An 18,922-nucleotide genomic window follows, 5' to 3' on the forward strand; every position below is an offset into this window, starting at 1 on the left:
GCATGTCAGCTCTTATAGGTTTAATCGTCATGCTGAGACTCTGAATGGATGCCTGATTTTTAAGGAACTGTTTGGAAACTCTGCAGAAAGATGACTCCAAGTGTGTGTGTGTGTGTGTGGATTGGGGGGGGGGTGTCATACAATAGCAAATACAGTACTCACAGTGTATTTTGTATTCCGAATTGCATCCTGAATACATTTCTTGCAGTTGCTGCTGCTCTTGCTTTAGACATATAATAATGATCATCACATTTTGTCCTAAAGCAAAGTAGTAATAAAAAAAAAAAGGACCCAGTGACACATCAGGCAGGCTGAATGCAAAATGATATTAGATGTAATAAAATCTCAGAAGGGAAATGTCATATTTGTCATTTTGACACCTGTGTGAGACTGTTGTGTTACACCTTCATTTTACACCCACTACTCCCAGCTGTACACAGGAAAGCAGCGCGGCGAGATTAACTCTGCCATCTGAGGAGCAGCCAGGGTGCTTCACAGAGACAGAAGTGTGGGGTGAGGGGGGTGCAGACAGGATGGAGCTCCGGGTTACTTTCATGCCCTCCGAGGGAGGATGTGCGCGGCGCTAACATCTGTAGACATGGTTAGAGGGATTGACTTGAAGGCAGCTGACAGAAAATGCATTCATTTTTTGACGCTAGCCTCCTCTAGCTGAAAGCATTTGAATGCCTCGCTAAAAAAAATAAAAAATATTTAATATAAATATGAAATATAATCTAGCTTCTCAGACTGTGCAGCAGTGGCATCATGGTGGTTGAAATTGTTTCTATTAAAAAAAAAGAAGATTCCTTGTGAATATATCTCTCAGGTGTATTTTTATACTGTCGCTTTGATGAATTTATACACAGGCGTGAACGCATTAGCAGCTCAGCCCGCCACTGATTTAGGATCCATTTTGGATCGCGTTGGAAAATGGCGGCATCATTTACTCTTAATTCGATTAGAGCGCAGTCTGTTATCTTGAAATAAAAAAGAAAAACTGGCAAAAGAAGGAGAGGAAAATTACTTAATAATTCCAAATGCAGCTGAAACATTAGTTGATTAATTAAAAAAGGTAATTAAGTCAAGCAAAAATATGCAAATCACGCTCATATCATGGCTTCCTTATTTTCTGGTTGCAGTTGTAATCATCCATGCTTTAACTTTTAATTTCTCCCCAGCTCCTGAAGACGGTCGGCTTCATTCATTTATTGCTGAATGTTGTATATTGAGCTCGTGATCGTTGCGATGGTGTAACTGAATATCAGAGTCAGGCAAAAGTAGCAGCTTGAAGACGTTACCTCGGTGCTTGTGATGGTAATTTTATCTACTTTCTGACATTTCACAGAGAAAACGGTGAAGAAATCCTTTAGGAACATTTGGAAGTAAATTAAAAATGAACGTGATCATTAGTTGCGTCAGTGTTTTATTAATTTCTGATGACATGATGAGGTTGAATAAACGCTAAGCTGCTGTAAACACTAGTTTACCATCAATGCTTACGCCGTCTAGTGATCAGTGTTATAAATCGTGAAAACGTGTGTGAGGGGCTTGTGAAAAAGTCGCTATCTGCAGTGTGTGTGTGTGTGTGTGTGTGTGTGTGTGTGTGTGTGTGTGTCACACAGCTGGAGGTGATGATGAAATCACCATGCTTGTTTAATCCACACACGAATGCAAATCTGCGTCCTTGAGCCGAAGGAATACTAAAAACACTGCATGTATTGATTTCCTCCGTTATCTATAGATTGTTTTGTTGACAGATCCAGTTTAAGATTATTTGCATTTGATTCCTGTCAGAACCCCCAGCCTGCTACCCTTGCCCTGCTTCACCCCCCCATCCCTTCATCCTCTCCCTCATATTCCCCGGTGTGAGTGATGGCACCGGTGATTCTTAATGACAGTCGGAACAAATCTACAGTAATGAGGTCACATTGGGTTTGTTTTTTCCTTTCTCTGAAATCACCCTTCACACCTACTCACCGCCAAACCTGTTCCTTGGTCTCAGACCAGGTCCCGGATCCGAGCTCCAACGAACAAGCATGAAACGCATCAATTCCTTTTCCACCCCGTTCCTTCTGAGCATGTCTGTTTTCTTATCTAATATCCAAGACTTATTATCTTTTGACTCACTGGTGCTCATATCCTGGCCTCGCGTCAATGCTGCCTGCTACATTTTCAGACTCTGCTTAATACATCCTTAGCATATTTATTGATTTATTTAGCTTTTCTAGGGTGTGTATTTTGCCGACCTCCTGGCAGCCCCATCTGTGATAATGCATTTATCTATAACAGAAGAAGTATGTGTGCATGCTTGCATGAGCGCCCGTTCACGCGGTGATGTGTTTCTCCTGGCTTGAGCAGGATGTTTGCACCAACACATCGTTACGATTCTTTCGAGCCATTAGCTTGTGGAGAGCGGATTCTGGATGAAAAGCACAGCCGGGCATGTACAGTCTTATTTTGTGTGTGTGTGTGTGTCTCTATGAATATATGTGCAGTGTGGGTGCGCAGTGTGCACCCCTGGATGTCATTCTGCATCCACAGTGTGTGTGGGCTCAGTGATGTCATTAGTAATATGGAGACCTGCAGGAGACGGTCTGTGGAGAGAGCCTGCAGGATAATTGCTGCCACAGTGACAGGTAGGGCTGTCTCTGTCAGACTTCCCTCAGTGGGAAAGTGGTGTGAGTGTGTGTAAAGAGCTTCGTGTGTCAGCGTCACGATCTGTTCCTCCAATAGGCTCTTCTTCTCTCGTCTCCCTTCAGACGGTGGCAAACTTCCAGATGTTTTCATCGTGTATCACACACACTCCCAGGGAAAGAAGAATTAAGCATCTTTTACATAGCAACTTAAACTGTTTGGATATAAATTTTCCCAGAGAAAAGACCTGTCTATCATTCCCTCTTGCATCATGCAGGATTACATATTATATTATTTTCTTGCCAGATTCCTCTTTAAGACTTTAAAGCCCATTTGGAATGTTTTAGGGTCTTTGGCTGTCCAGATGTGCCAAATAGAATCCACTGGGTCCCATCCTCAATAAAGCCAATATAGAATCAAAGTTTTTTATTGTATTTCTATATAATTTTGTACACTTTTTCTCAAAGAGTTGTTGAGTAAATAAAGAGAATGTTGGGCATCTAATTGTTATTATAAGGAAGTTATAGTTTTATCCAGATTAAGGAATCAGAATAATGTTTTAAAAAATCACAATTTCTCCTTTATTCAGAGTTTTCTATAACACAGGCACAATGTTACTGACACTTGGGATATATTATTTTGTGTCTTACCTATCTGTAGACACAAAGAATATGTTTTTCCACCTAATAATTGTGAAACCATTCTTCATTTATTGTGGTAGTTCAGACAAAGTTTAACCAAGTAACTCTCTAGGGCTTCACAGATTTTCAGAGCCTTTAGGTGAGAATATGCTGCATACGGTCGTGGATGTGAATATAGATGCACAAAGAGTTTTCACTTGTTGATTTTCCCCTTGAAGTCTGCATTAAACGTTTTCAAGCAATGTCTCTCTGACAGATTGTGTTATTGGATAAAGGTCATCCAAAACTGCACCAGCAAGGCTCCGCTGAAAGCCGGGCTCCCGTTGACCACGGTTGTTTCAGATGTGCCCCGCTTACCTCGTTTCACTATAATCTTCAAACCATCCATTCTTCTTGAGCGATTGTCAGATGCGATTCATGTCACATGTGTCACACATCTGCAGATTGTCATCACTGAACGGGAGCGTAAACGATGTAAACGTGTCCCGCGGAGAATGCGGAGTGACATCCGTGGGATTTCTCCTACATCTGGAGGTGCCTGCCATCCAAGTCATTTGCCGGCGCTGCTGCTATTCCCCAGATCTTCTGCAGTCCGTGAAGAATTGATGTCAGCACCTATCAAAGGCAAAATGACTATTCTACACAGAGTAGCAAAGCAGCCACAATCTATTAATCAACCAAGCGGCAAAGAAACAGATATTATGTGCGTGCGGCAGTTTGAGTGTGTCTGCACATGTGCAGCAGAGCCTCATCCAGGTGGGGGTTATTCAGCCATCTTTGAAAGGGCCCTCTAATAAGGGAGGATGCAATTATAAATGTGTCATGTGGGTTCTGTTTGAAAGAGGAAGGTGCCTGTAATGTGTTTGATACCAAAGGCAGTGGCAGGATCTGCAGCGGACATAAGGCGCATGCTGATTGGACGGCTACAGCCATTACAGGAGTTGAAACTCACAGCTTCTCCCCATCTTCATTCTTTGCTTCAATGTCTTTTCAGATCGCTGGAAAAAAAATTTCAACCGTAAAAGAGGTTTCGGCATCTTAAAGGACAGGTTTTGCTCTTGTAATACACTGCATTGTGTGTGAGGTCGACATTGTTAGAAATAGCAAACGTTGACGGGGTTTTTTTGGTGTGTTGATTTTGGCTGGATAACAGCAGTTGGTTTGTTTGGGAGCTCTGTTGGCTTATCCACAGGAAACAATCGATGAGGTGAATAAACAGTGAGCATTCCAGGACTCCCTGCTGTTAGCTGCATGGTCCTGCCATGTGACAGACATAGTGGAATATGGACGTCACTGCCGATTGGGCATTAAAGGCAAAAGATGTCACAGACATCATGAAAAACACACTCAGAGAAATAACATTGGCTGCCTTTCATTCTATTTTTACCTGTTAGGGATTAAGTTTGACCTTAAAATTAAATGTGGTAAATTATAATAGCTATTATTATAAGCTGCCATCAATAGAGCGAGTGGCCAGAGAGATATAATATTGTCATGAAATATTAAAAATGCAAAAAAAAAATCATTGCACAGTAGATAATGAGCGCAATTTTGGAAAATAATTCATCAAACAAAAATACTAATCATTAACTGGTTCCAGCTTCGGTGCTATGTGGCTCTTATCAATTTGAATTGGAACCACATCTGTTATTTTCATTGTTAATATTTCTGGCAATTGTTTTCTCAATCAATCAATCAAATAATTGCTCACCAAATGTTGGAGCAGTGAAAATAGACGTCACGGTTTGTCTCTTAATGAAATGACTAGTTTTATCCAATTTAACTCTCAATTAAATGCCTTTATTTTTGACCATCAAAGCCATCACTGAAATGAGAGAATATTTATTCAAATAAAATTTGACAACAATAGGAATAATCATTAGTCGCAGATGCTTTTAAGCATCTCCTTTGTTTAATATTTACGTATGTTGAGATATTAATGTTTTCATCTATCTTTAGATGAGATGTTCGCATGCAAGGATACGAGCAGACAGACACTGAGTCTTAAATCGTCCTGTTTTTTGTACCTATGCCTTCATTTATTCCTCTCTACTTCAGCTCCACCTTGTCCCTGTGTTTCATTTGGAGGTTTTCTCAGAGGTGTGGCTCCTTTGATTCGGTGTCTTCATTTATATTAGCCAGAAGGAGCAGAATAGCAATTGATATGCATGAACAAGAGAGGCGACAGAGAGGAGACGAGTAGGACTGGCGGGTTTCGTGGCCGACAACGTCTGCTCAGATAGTCGAATATATTAAATTATTTGCTGTGTGTTTTTCCTCACTGTAAAACATCAGCCAATTAATGTTCATGCAATGTTCTTTGTCTGTCCTGCAGAATAGATTTTTTCTGTGTTGAATTTCTGTGTAGCTATAGAGGAAGTTATAAAAAAATAATTTAAAAAAGCAAGAAGATGAACAATATCTGTGGGCTGATTTGCATTTTGATAAGCATCAGCATTCTGAAGTCGGATATAAAGAGGTCACATACGTGTTATATACGTGTATCGTACATGTAATGAATTTGCTGCTGGTCGGAAGTCAGCGTCGTGGTTCCTCATACTCTGAGCCATGAAGGCATATCATTGTTTTTGTTTCCTGCCTTGCATTTTGACTGAAAAAATAGGCTGCTGTGCATCTTATCTGTCAGGGGGATCAGGTGCATCTCCCTCTCTTTCCCTCTCCCTCCTCCTCCCACCTCCCCCTCCTCCTCCTCCTCCTCTCTCCACTCTGATAGGTAGAGACAGCCATCATATGTGCAAGGGGAAAGTGATGGGCGGAATGGCAGCTTTAATATCGGAGCGATTGCCTGCTGATAAGGCTAACGGCTGTGAAGAGGCGTGAGCGTCTGCCCTCCTCTGCAATAAACACTTTCATTTTGTTTGGTTGGAGTGACGGATGGAGAGATGGAGGTGGTGAATAGACGACCTGAGGAACGGAGAGGGGGGGGGGGGAGTTAGATGGAATGGATGTGGATGTTATTCAATATTAACAGATCAATCAGAAGGTGGTGAAATATGCATTTTGTCAACTATATGCCCCCATTTTGCCAAAGCGGCAACATTACGATCATGTGACAGCTCTGGCTGCGCCGCCGTGTTGGAATACAAAATACTCGCAGCCAACAGTGTGTGATTTGTCTCCCCATGCTGAATTTATATTGCTCCTAACAATAACAACACTGTCGTATATCAGAAAAATGAATATATATATTCATGACTTTAAGCTCTGATGACTTCATGATAATCATTTCTGAATTGCTATTAGAATCTATGATGAGGAGCGCACAATTGCTTCACTTTGCGGCATATGGCAGAGAAAAGCGACATTTTAATCAAATTATATCTCCCCCCACAAGATAATTTGTGTTAAACTCACGTGCAGCAGAGCAATTTAAAGGTCACGTAGAATCAAGCTCAAATCTGTGCTTGTTTGTGGTTTGTCGTTGTTTTTTTCTCTTTGGTTTGGTTTTCTTGTCAAAGAGGGTTTGAATCACTCGTCATTCGGTGATTGAAATGCCCTTTCAGACCTTTTTTTTTCCCCCACCAAATTCTCCTTGAGGAGGATTTGAAGTATTCTCTGCTGTTCACCTGGCTGAATGTTTGGACGCTCAGAGACGAGGTGATGGTGGTGGTTTTAATTCAAAGCACACTCCTTTAATACGCTTCTAATGTTTGATAACACGAGTCATTTGTAAAGTAATTATTTTAAAAATGTAATATGTCCTTTGGCGACAGCGAGGCTTCCCAGCTGAAATTAAGTCAGAGATTTATTATGTGTCTGCAGTAAATGTGTTAGGTGTGCTTTAAACACACCTTTTTGAGTAGTGACCTCGATTGATGTAACCTCCACCAAACACCTCCCAGTTAAAGATATTCTTTGTCATTCGATGCAAAGATGCTCCTTTAGAATATGTTCAGTGTGCGTTAGTAGTAAAGTAAAACAGCTCCGACCCAAACTACTCAGAATGAAGGGAAACGATGACCCCCACAATTTCACTACAAGAGAAACAAACCCTACAGACAGGCCACTATTGAATGGCAAGAATTATGGGGGGAAAATAACCATAAATCATATGAAAACCCTTTATAGTTTATTTACAAATACAACAGCCACCTTCTCTTTGTGCTTGCTAGGATTTTACTAATGGACCTTATGATAAATTATATTGTTTGACCGGCTAAGTCTAATTGTAACAGCCTTGTACACATGCTCAAGGCATTTATTTGCAAAACAGTGCACTAAATTTATATTGAACAGTCCCAGGCAATTATCAGTTTTATATTCTCCAATAAATTTGTTCTGTGTGTGTTTGTGTGAGTGTGCGCATGTATGTGTGTGTGTGTGTGTGTGTGTGTATGATTTCTATTGAAAACATATGCAAATGGAGCACATTTGAACACACATGAAAAAAAGTGCTTTCATTGTGCCTTATTTTTGCCTCCTGAACATCAGATGATAAAACTAAGCACGACTCACAAACTGAAAGATCAGATGAGCAGCGGGGATCAGATCTCGATATTAGACATCAGACTGGATAGACTAAGACAATGCCTATTAAAATGGCTGGAGGAGCCTCTCTGAAATAAGACCTGACATCTCTTTTCCACAGTCTGTCAGGAGTATTTGGTGGCTAATTTGAAGCTTGCAAAATCTGTGCGGTTGTGTGTGTGTGTGTGTGTGGTTGTGTGCATGTGTGTGTGTGTGTGTGTGTGTGTGTGTGTGTGGTTGTGTGTGTTTGAGAAAAGAGAGGGAGAATTTGCTCCAGTGGGAGATTAATGTAAGTGGTGACCAAAAAGAGGTGCTGTGGGCAGTTATCTGTACAGTCGGTGACAGAACAAGCAATCATCGACTGGATTCTCTCCTCAGCCCAGTTCCATCCAGTTAGCGGCTAATGAGCTTGGCAAGAACATTGTATTTACATTTAAAGTGGCTGTTGTGGGGGCCGTCCTTTCCCTGCGGTTGATTGGAGAGTCCTCAGCTTTGATTCACAAGTAAATACTGACCTTCAGGCCTCTTTGGTGTCACCATAATGTCCACTTGTCAGTCAAAACTCTGCTGTAACATGAATATGTGTTTATTCTAAGCTGATATTTTGACTCATGACGCGTTGCGTCCCCCGGAGGGGTCCTCATTAGGACTAAAATGTTGTGTGACCTTTAGCTACTTCGCCTCCCCGCACCACCTACGACCTCACCCAGCTGGGCCCAATTACCTCGCTCATTACCCCCCCATTTAATAGCACAAGGACCATCCAGGTACCACAGCTATCTATGGAAAGGAGATATTATGGACTAAATACAGGGGGGACGCAACATGACGTGGAAGCATGTAGCCATCATTTGAAAACTTTCTTCTTCTCACTAAAGGTTCTTTTTCTCTTCTCCTCTCCAGCTATTATGTAGCATGCTAATTTTCAGATTTTGAAGACATTATTTGACCTTTCTCGCTTTCTCCTACCTCCCTTTTTCGGCCATCATCAGAAAAACCCCAGGCTCACACCTAAATATGAGATGTCCTCCGCTGCCATTTTGATGAGATGATAGGATGATCAATGTTTTGCAAGGTCCTTCAAAAACCAGAGAGAGAAAGAGGGAGAGAGGAAGAGAGAGGAGATGGATGATTATCCTAAAAGTAGCGTGCTTAATTAGATGGAATGCTGCATACATTGTGGACTGAGTGGAATCATTGGGATAGATTAAAATACTAATTAAACAGGCCCTTGTCGAGTTTGGAGTGTGAGGTGGGGTTCAGCTCTTCAGGGTCATTTGCATAGCCTTCATCTGGGGAAATGGGATTTAAAGGACCTGCTCTCTTCCTCTTTCTCTCTTCAACTCTCACTTTTTTCTTTTATACATTCACATGCTAACAAACGCAATTAAAATCATGCTCCGTTTTTTTTTTGTGGTTTTTTGTGTGTGTGTCGCTCCATAATTTGGCATAATCTATTAAGGCCCCTTTGATTTTTGTTTTTTCGATGTAAATGTCTCCATCAAAGTGGAGAACAGGGCGTTAAGCACACGAGAAGAAGAAAGTCGGCAAAACGTGTGATCTGGATGGGTGGATATTTAACATCGCCTCACTTTGGTTTGATTTGCATGAGAATATCTTTTGTGAACAAAGCTGTGGAAATAATATGCCATATTTGATTAGATCAATAGATCTGAAGGATCAAACTCGGGTGGTGTATTAATTACTGGAAGAACAAAAGCCGGAGCTCAAGTTATTGTGCTGTGTGAATCTACAATCACTTCATTTGCTCTTTGGCAGTCTTCATTCGGTCCAGCTCAACCCATGCAAGCGTCATAGTCAGGCTTTTTTGGTATTTTATTTTTGACCACGCTCACCTTTTCGCTCTGTTTGGTAGTATCAGTCACCGTCTGTGATTTTGATTATCTTCTGAATTCTCTTCCTGTGGGACCGTGAGCCTTTGTGTCAAATAGGTCAGCTGTTATCAGATTAATTGCCATGAAGTGTGTAGCGCACATTCATTTCCCTCTTGTGAGGAATTGCTCAATAACTTCATTCAACTTTTCATCAAGCATAGCCATCAGGTTATAATTTAAAATGTCTTAGCTGCAACACTAACATCCCCCCATGCGTCAGTAGCCTACATGTTAGCTGCCCTGTTGTCATGCACACTGCATGAAATACAAGAATTGTAAATGATCATCATGGACGTCAAGAAAAGGTTTCGTCAACTTCTCCGTTTTTGGCAACCCACATGTAGCAAAATATCTCTGCTGCAAACTCTCACCTCATAGCGACCCTGAATGCTATCGCAGTGAATAAAAGACTGCAAACACTGAGAGGAATAGAAAATGATCAGATGCAGTGTTAACGTTTGCGTGCGTCCTTGCGTCTTTGACTCACAACTTTTGACGGGGACGCACGATCGTCGGACAGCGTGCGTCCCAGGGACGCAAGCTTTAAATGCTGACAATAAAAAAAAATCGATGCTACCTTTTTCTGCAATATAATATTGGGAAAAAATGCACTTCCATTCAACAAGAAATACTCACAATTTATCCATTTCTCCACTTAAATTTCAAATTACCGGCGGGATTCAGCCCCGATAAAATCGACTTGCATTGAGAGTAACGGCAACACGACGTCTGCTCATTTTACACACAGCAGTGAGAGAGCGACGAGTTAGTCTTAAACTATCAACATGCCGCCGAAAAAAAAACAAATGACAATCGGTGTTTTTATGGATAAAAATCAATCAAAAATTCATGAACACAAAAAGACAGATATTCTGTGGACAGTAAGAATGAAGAGGCAGAAGAAGACAAGCAAAAACCAGTAAAATCCGAGCATTTGTACATCAATGGACGCAATTGTTTCCATGAGTGAGGCACATTGATAGCCATGGAGAAAACTACATGTATTGCATGGTATGCACACAACAGAATTCAATGTTATGCACATAACATGTTAAAGGTTATGAAATGGATGGCTGCTGAAGATATACCATTCAACAAGTTTAAAACTATCATTGAACTTATGCATGGCATTGGTGTACCTGATGTGGATCTCATTAAACAACAAAACATACATTATGACTCGCAGAAAGCCTACTTTTGGATGGTTTGGCCGAAGTTGCAGAAAAAGAGTTAGTAGGAATAAATTCATGCATCTCCGGTATTAAGCATCCTTGCAGACAAGTCAACATACGTAACAAATGTAAAGAGGTTAGTTCTCTATGCTCAAATAATTTACTTTGACACAATATTTCTAAAACATTTTTTTGAAAGAACAACTGCCAGGCTTCAACATTTTGATTAAAAAAATTATATGTAATTTATTCTTCTTTTTCTTTTCATTTAATAAACAGTTATGACATTATTAATAATATAATTAAAATTAACAGTTTGTTTAGTTTTTATATTGTGCTATTGGCTAAACTCAATCCTTGCCTACGGCTTTTATCGTATATTCTGTTATTACTTTTGGGATGCATAAACGCCATGCTGGGATGCACAGATTTTTGTTGCAGTGCATCCCAGGGATGCACTACTTTCTTGAGGTAGAATGAACTCTGCAGATTTAATATTCATCCACATGCAGGCATTAGAAGGGCTGTTCTAGCTAATATGATAGGCAGGCTAACCACACCGCATATCCTGAGCATCTATTTGTGTGTTTGCATGTGTGTGTGGGCTGTGCAGGTCATTTTCTGTGACCAGTTTGACATCTGACTCATGCAGTAACATCCACCGCATCATTTTCATTCACTGGCAGCTTGTCCTGCCTCAGGAAGTGAAATATCTGCTAGTTTGTCATCCATTGCTCATCCTCAACACCTCCTCTGCTTTTGTCTCCCGTGCAGTCCAGCAGAAGCAGCGACTGGAGAAAGAGACGGGCCTGAAGATAGTGGAGGCCGGAGTCAGTGATGTAAGTTATCCTCTCTAAAAATATCCGTGTATGGAAAAAAATAAATAAGCAAGAACGGGAGTGGGCGGGATAAGTACGTCTGGTTTTGGCCTCATGGGACAGGCATGACTGTGATTCTGACTTGTCTTGGTATTCGCATCACACCTACTGCCTCAGTTGCGCAGCCAAACACTAATCTGCAGCTGCAATGAATTCCAAACACGTTCTTTTAAGCGTGCTGCTCTGATTACCGTCCCCCGTGTTCATTTCCTTTTCTAAGGTTTCTAAGTGCTGTTGTCACCATGGAGAAAAAAAAAAACAGGAAACAAAACACAATAAGACAAAAGCTTGATGCACTTTTTTAAATTTTAGAATAAGTGTTGATCATCATGGTCGGGTAACAATAACCACATTACCTTGAGTGCTGTCACTTTGTTGGGGGGCCTTGATGCTCCTGTGACATATTCGTTTGGGGAAAATTAAGAAAAAGCGCCAGAGGACACTCAGGATCATTCAGACGAAGGGAAAGTAAATGTGTATTCATTCAACACTGATAAATATTCATATGTATCAGTGGTAAGGATCTAATCAAGCACCCATTGATGCATCATAGCCCCCTTTGCTTGCCTGGTAAATGAGTTTCTCTATGGAAATGAGACAGCCCAGCCTTAGACCCCTGAGCTGCCCTGATCATCAGACGTGCTGGGAGCTAAATGGATGTGGCCTGTGCATCGCAGGACAGTTGCCATTGGCAACAACGTCACACACTATATAGACAAGATCATTTTCCTGTGTTAGTCCCTTCTGTGTCATCTCTCTTTTGGTGTCACTGCCTTTTCTTTGCCCATCTGCCTCCTACTTATATCTTTTTTAGCACCACATTTTCTCTCATCTTATTCCTCATTGTGTCTTCATCACATTCTTCTCAATTATCTCTGATTCATATTTTTTTTCTCTCCTTTTTCTCTGTGACTTTTGTCCCATTCTTTGTCTGCCTCCCCTCGCCTCCTTTTCATTCTTTTATTCCCACTCATACTGATTCCTGTGCTTAGCCAGCACCGGTACAGGGCTGTGTTTGTCATATTGGGCCTATTTGTAGATAATTAGCCGCAATAATAGCCTCTCTGCAGGAGCCAGGGTAAGGGAGGGATGGATGGGAGGTGGGAAGGAGGAAAGGAAAAATCTGTCTTCCACCTCATGGGGAGAGAATCTGTAGCAGTTTGGGGTTTTTTTGTAGACGTGCATGTTGAGGAAGTGCGGCATTCACTGTTCTACAAATAAAGAGATGGTAAAGTATAAACTCAGAGGGAATTTTATTAGCAACAGCTCTAATGTGTATAGGTTGATACATTCAAGAATTAGTGAGGTGAGGTAGGTTGTGTAAAAAAGTAGCGCCAGGAGAGCCTGCGGAGTGGGCTCTTCAAATGCATTAGTTTAAAAGGTGTAAAAATCAAAAGCCTGCTTTCAATAAATTTGCAGGAAATTGACCACAGCTACAAATCAATTCATGCAAGGGGTTGTAGAATGGGTCTTATGTAGCCCGGTTTTTAGCAGAAAATATTTAAATATGCTTGCTAAAATTGTTTAGTGTATCCATAAGAGGGTACAAAGTGGGAAATTAAGCAGAGCGTACGCTTTTCCCCGAGCCTGTATAAAACCATCAATGCTGTTGGTGTCATTAAGTCTTATCAGTGACGACTCCATCTCCTCCGTTTTATTCAAGAGGTGACAAATGACAAAACAGCTTAGGAAGATGTCCAGATAGAGCGAACGTCAATAGTAGTAGATGTGGATGAGGATAAGGAAATGTCAAAGTGGGGTGTGTGTGTGTGTGTGTGTGTGTGTGTGTGTGTGTGTGTGTGTGTGTGTGTGTGTGTGTGTGTGTGTGTGTGTGTGCGTGCGTGCGTGCGTGTGTGTGTGTGTGTGTGTGTGTGTGTGTGTGTGTGTGTGTGTGTGTGTGAGTGTGTGTGTGTGTGTGTGTGTGTGTTTGAATGAGGAGGGGAGGGCATCAATCAATAGACCGACCAATACCTACTCAATTATAGATTTCAGAGAAGTCAGCTTCCTCAATAGAAATACAACAGTAACATACTGCATATTTCTTTGAATATTTTCTGTTAGAGGAGCAAGAAATGTGTTTTTTGAGTGTCATTTTTATTAACAGCTGTTTCCCAAGTGGGAGCTGCTTCCTGTGAATGTGTGAAAAACTGAGAGGAGGAAAAAGAAGCAAAGTGAAAAGAAATTCCTGGTTTTTGTTGCTTCTCAGCAGCTTCAGCAGCACCCGAATCCACAGCCTGGGTTCCCTCTGCATTCATAGCAATACATACAGTATATCTGTGCTATTATCAAAACACTTAGCGCCCTGAGTGTGGAACTAAGCCCAGACAGATTATACAACACCTAAAAGGCAAAAAGCTGTGAGTGTGGATCCCTCGCAGGTGCTTTCCTTTGCCTCTTTCTTCTTCATTCGTCCTCCTCCGAAACATACGGCGATCGACAATCGAGCACAAACCCGGGGCTGCGTTCGCCGGCAAGCATAGAGAGCATGGCTGATGTTGGTGGCTAACATGGAGAAGAGATGCAAGGAATTAAGAGATTGTATGTCAAGACAGAAATACATCTCATGCACTGAAATGTTGACTTGAAGGTCTTCAAATCCTTGTTAGTGCAAGTGAGATGATGCTTACATCAAAAAATACGTTCTTCGGTTCGAGGTCCCAAAGCAGGGGTGTCAAACTCATTTTCACCGAGAGCCACATCAGCATAATGGCTGTCCCCAAAGGGCCACATATAAGTGTAACTCAATGTAATGTATAATAAATGTAACTACTCCTTAATGTTAAATAACTCTGAATTTATTACTTATTCAAGTTACAAACATTACAGTTGCACAGAAAAAATATGGTTGTTTTTCTGTTATAACATAAATCAGGTTATTAAACCCACAGAACTCCATCAATCAAGGATCAAACTATCTAAGAGAATAAAGAAAAATAACATCAAACACAAGTTACGACATTAACTTTGTTAAAGACGTTTTTGTCAAATTTAAAATGGGCTTAATTACTGCAATGTGGGAAATGTAGTTTTTGGTCAAAGCACACTTTTGACCTATTTTCTTTTAGACACGCTAACCTTTAATGCTCTCGCGGGCCACATAAAATGATGTGGCGGGCCACATTTGGCCCCCGGGCCTTGAGTTTGACACATGTGTCCTAAAAGCTCAATCTGACAATAAAGATTCACACCTATATGAACACATCTAGCACATTTAGGATCCATGTTAAATTTGCCTGGTTATTTAGATGCTATGAAACAGTTATGATGAATGGCTTATGACCTACATTTTAAACATTTGTAAAAGAACCACCGTGTTCATGTTTTCCCAGATTTCCATTTCTCTTCATGGCAATATGTCCCAATACATTATAACGTAGATCTTAATGTTCTGTATGCGGCAGTCCCCATGTGATTTAATTGGTGGTTAAATTGAGATTCATTGACATTTTGACAGTGGGATCATGTTCACGATAACTCTGTCATAGAGCTTATGTGAAGATGCACTCATTAAGTATAGAATTCCCAGCGCTGCATGTCAGCTGCTTATTCAACCACTAAATGTAAATCATATATGGCAGGCAGGGAGTTTTTGCTCTGCATTTGTTAATGCATGCATGCAGTTGGACAGCATCCATGATGCATCCTGTATTTGGTATATGGCTTATTGCATGTGTTGATATCTCTTCTTTGTCTTTTTTTTTTTTTTTTTTTGCATGTGTAGAAGTCACTAGTCTTGGATTTATCCTGTCATGTGTCAATCTCAAGGAGCTGTTGGAGAATGTCACCGTTCTCACCGTGGTCGAAACCTCATATTATATTTCTAATCAAAGAACTAAGTGCAGAGGCACAGAGGCAAAACTCATTTCACAGAAAGGTCACATGTAATGATGACCCCCCCAGATGGATTTGAAGGCTTTCTTTCCAATATCCTGTGCCATGATTAATGCAAGGGCACACCTACTTGAAAATGCAGAAGCTTTTTCAAAATAAATACTATGTGGTTTATCAGGTTTTCAGTATCGTCAAATATATATTTTCAGTTTGAGGAAAACATGTTTTACTCTAAATTTAAACTCGATTATTACATTTTAACTAGTTTTAAGGGACTACTTATTATTCCTGTAAAGTAGCTTCAAGATGATTTTGCGAATGATACAGAAGATTTAAAGACTGGTGTTCAAAATGTTTCAATTGCAATGATGTTGTTCTAAAAAAAAATTTAATTTTTATTTGATATGCTAAACGGTGTCCAGTGTGATGTGTTCCATGATTGTGGGTTGTACAAATAGTAACCTCCGTCTGTTAATGCTGATGGTGCCACTTCTACCTCCACTGGTTCAGGGATGGAATAACAAAGAGTTCTACCTTGGACAGGCTAAGAGGACCTCAGCGTTCTTCCCTGCTTTCTGCTACCTTGTACACATTTGATGTTGAACACATTGAACCAACAGTCCCCTTGACTTTATCTTCATGTTGCATGTCTGTTAGAATAAAATACAATGGAAACTTGTGCAACAAAAAACTGCATTTGTACCCTTAAAGCTCTCAGTAGGATCCAATAACTTCTGCATCGGGGGCGATCACTTAAAATTTGCATTTTGTTTTGCTGGAACTTTTTCACATGAATATTTATTTCCAAGTGTGTTTTGTTTTTTTTTGTTTGCCTGGTTATCAGGCAATATCAGTGCATTTTGCTTTCCTTTAATCTAACAAAGCTTGGATATTTTTGCATATACCACTTAACAACAAATACCATGTGCAACCATCAGCGAATGCAATTCCTCCGAGCAAATGGGACAAATCATTTCAGAGGGAACTTCAAAGGAAAACCAGGCTGACCATTTCCTACCCGAGAGAAGAGACAGACACACACACAGGCTGAAAAAATAAAATGACTGTGATAAGAGTTTTACAAATTCCTCTTGTAACGGCGCGAATATATGTTTTACTTCAAAACATATTTCCCCATGTTGATTTTTCAAGCTGTGTTTTTTTTAAGAATCACAAGATGAGCAAAAACATATTTTTATGTTAATTTGGAGATCTCTTCTTCTCATTTATGTGTGACTGTAGCTCCTCAGACAAAATTACAGTGCCTTGCTTGAAGTGCAAGATATATTTTCTACCCATCCTTGTGTTGTAAAGAATGTTTATATGTACAGCATGTGTGTGTTTTGTCGGAGCCAATCAATTCCACCTTGGTCTTCAGTTGCCTTTTCCAGATTGGCAAGCTATCCAATCTTCTTCTGACACTATAATAAACCCGAACAATGAAAAAATTGCCACCTATAAAAATTTCAACACTGAAGGAAGACCAATACGACCATTTTAAAAGTGACTAAAATGCCATTACTGTGGCAGATCTGGATGTGAAATGTCATATTGGAGCAACCCCACTGTGCCTGCAGCCTTGAGTAACACTGCCACTGTGGAGACTCCAGCTGCCTCCCACTGATGAAAGACCGTTCAGCGGCTCCGTTTCTCAGCAACCTTTTACCATCATCTGACCTTTGGACTGCAGAAATGCCTTTGATACCATGCCATGCAGTTTGGTATTTGCCTCACTCTGTATCATGACGTGTTGCTTTCCCCTGGGTAAGAGTGGACTTGTCTGGTTTTAATGAGTGTCAGAATGTAAAGTGTTTATTCTCCTACCTTGTGCTTCTTTCATGTTGTACTGCCTTTGTATGGAGAGGTGCGGTTGCCGTGCATAGTCGGATGTGGTATTTCAATTCAGCTGGTTGAAGAACAATTCCTCAAACTTTTGTTGAGAATTAAATGACATACTTTTTCTGTAGTATTTATCCCTTCCTGGAAATAAAATACTCAAGGACGAGGTGGCCTTAGAGGTGTTATGGAGATGGAGATGAAATGAAACCAAAGAACTACTGCAGAGCAGCAGTTTAGCGATTAGCACTATTGCTTCAAAGCTTTGGTTCCAGGCTTTCTTGCATGTAGTCCACCAGCCACTCATTACTGATCACAATCATTATTGCTCATTAACTCACACTAAAGCCTCCAGGGTGCAAATACAGGTGTCAGCAATACAAGAACATATAAGATGCAGATATGTAAGGCTTGAAATGAATATGTTTTTGCAGTTTTTGGTCATTAATAATCATATTCCATACCTAGTTGCCTTATTTGTTTTCTCATTCAAAAGTACATTAAGGCTCTTTTAAACCACCGAAATTCAGATCTTGTTTTAAAAAATCAATGTTAATCAGGCTGAAATAAACACAAAAATCTCACTAGAGGAATGTTTTATCTACTAAAAATTGGACTACAGTTTTCATTAGTCTCCGTAAGAAATTAATTTCTTTGATTTTTGTCATTATTACAATACTGGGATACTCTCCATTAACCTCACAAATCAATAAGTCACAGCTGTGAATTAACAGACTTGTAGTAACTCTCTTTTTCAGCTTCATATTCAGACATTTGAAGCCCTGTTAAGTGGAGGACCATGAACCTTAACCTGAACCCAAATCCGGTGTCGGCTGCTGATGGTTTCAGAACAAATATGTTTCTTCCATCCAGTAAAACACAATTAAAGTTAGAGTAAGATTTGGAATGCATTTGTTCTTGTGTTGTAAACATATACAATATACATCATATTTGTGCAAATGACTCATTTTATTCCCTTAGAATTAAAGCTTCACTTGCAGTCTCCGGTGCTGTCGGAGACTGATTAAGACACTTTAATTATTCAACAAAATTCATCTGCTGGATGCCTCCGCAACTCTCAACGCAGACCGAGTCGCTCCGCAGACATCACCGGGTGCAAGTTGACCTGCTTAGCATATTTTCAGAAGAAATAATGACACTCAACAGCAGCCAGAGACCGACTTGACACCCTGTGTGTGATTCTCTCTGTGGTGATCATTAAGTTCGACTACCACTGGTGTAGGGAAGATTACGATTTTAGTACCTGATAGACTAATAATGCAACTGTAGATGTGAGAAATAAAATGTTAAGGTAGAATATTAGACACTGAAACCTAATAAAAAAGTGAAAATATACCAGTTAGATCCCCAACTAGGAACTTGCGAGACGACACCTGAGCCACATCCCTGAATTTACATTTACAACCTGTTGTTGTTCTGTTATTAACAAGTATTTTTTATGTCATGCCTTATCTGTTCAGTTTTGTTTGTGATTTAATACATATTAATATAGTAGCGCTATAAATAACGGCCCTGCTCATATCTGT

The 18,922-nt window shown here is 40.3% G+C and overlaps 1 protein-coding gene across 1 annotated transcript in view; it reads left to right on the plus strand.

Annotated features, from left to right (window-relative positions):
* Nucleotides 1-18,922, plus strand: part of ptprn2 (protein tyrosine phosphatase receptor type N2) — a 108,706-nt gene that overhangs the window by 52,105 nt on the left and 37,679 nt on the right. Inside the window, exon 11 of the mRNA XM_068304330.1 lies at nt 11,605-11,669. Coding sequence (XP_068160431.1) covers nt 11,605-11,669 — 65 coding nt within the window. The remainder of the gene's footprint in view (nt 1-11,604; nt 11,670-18,922) is intronic.

The sequence above is a fragment of the Antennarius striatus genome, chromosome 20 (genome assembly GCF_040054535.1).
Source record: "Antennarius striatus isolate MH-2024 chromosome 20, ASM4005453v1, whole genome shotgun sequence".
NCBI lineage: Eukaryota > Metazoa > Chordata > Actinopteri > Lophiiformes > Antennariidae > Antennarius > Antennarius striatus.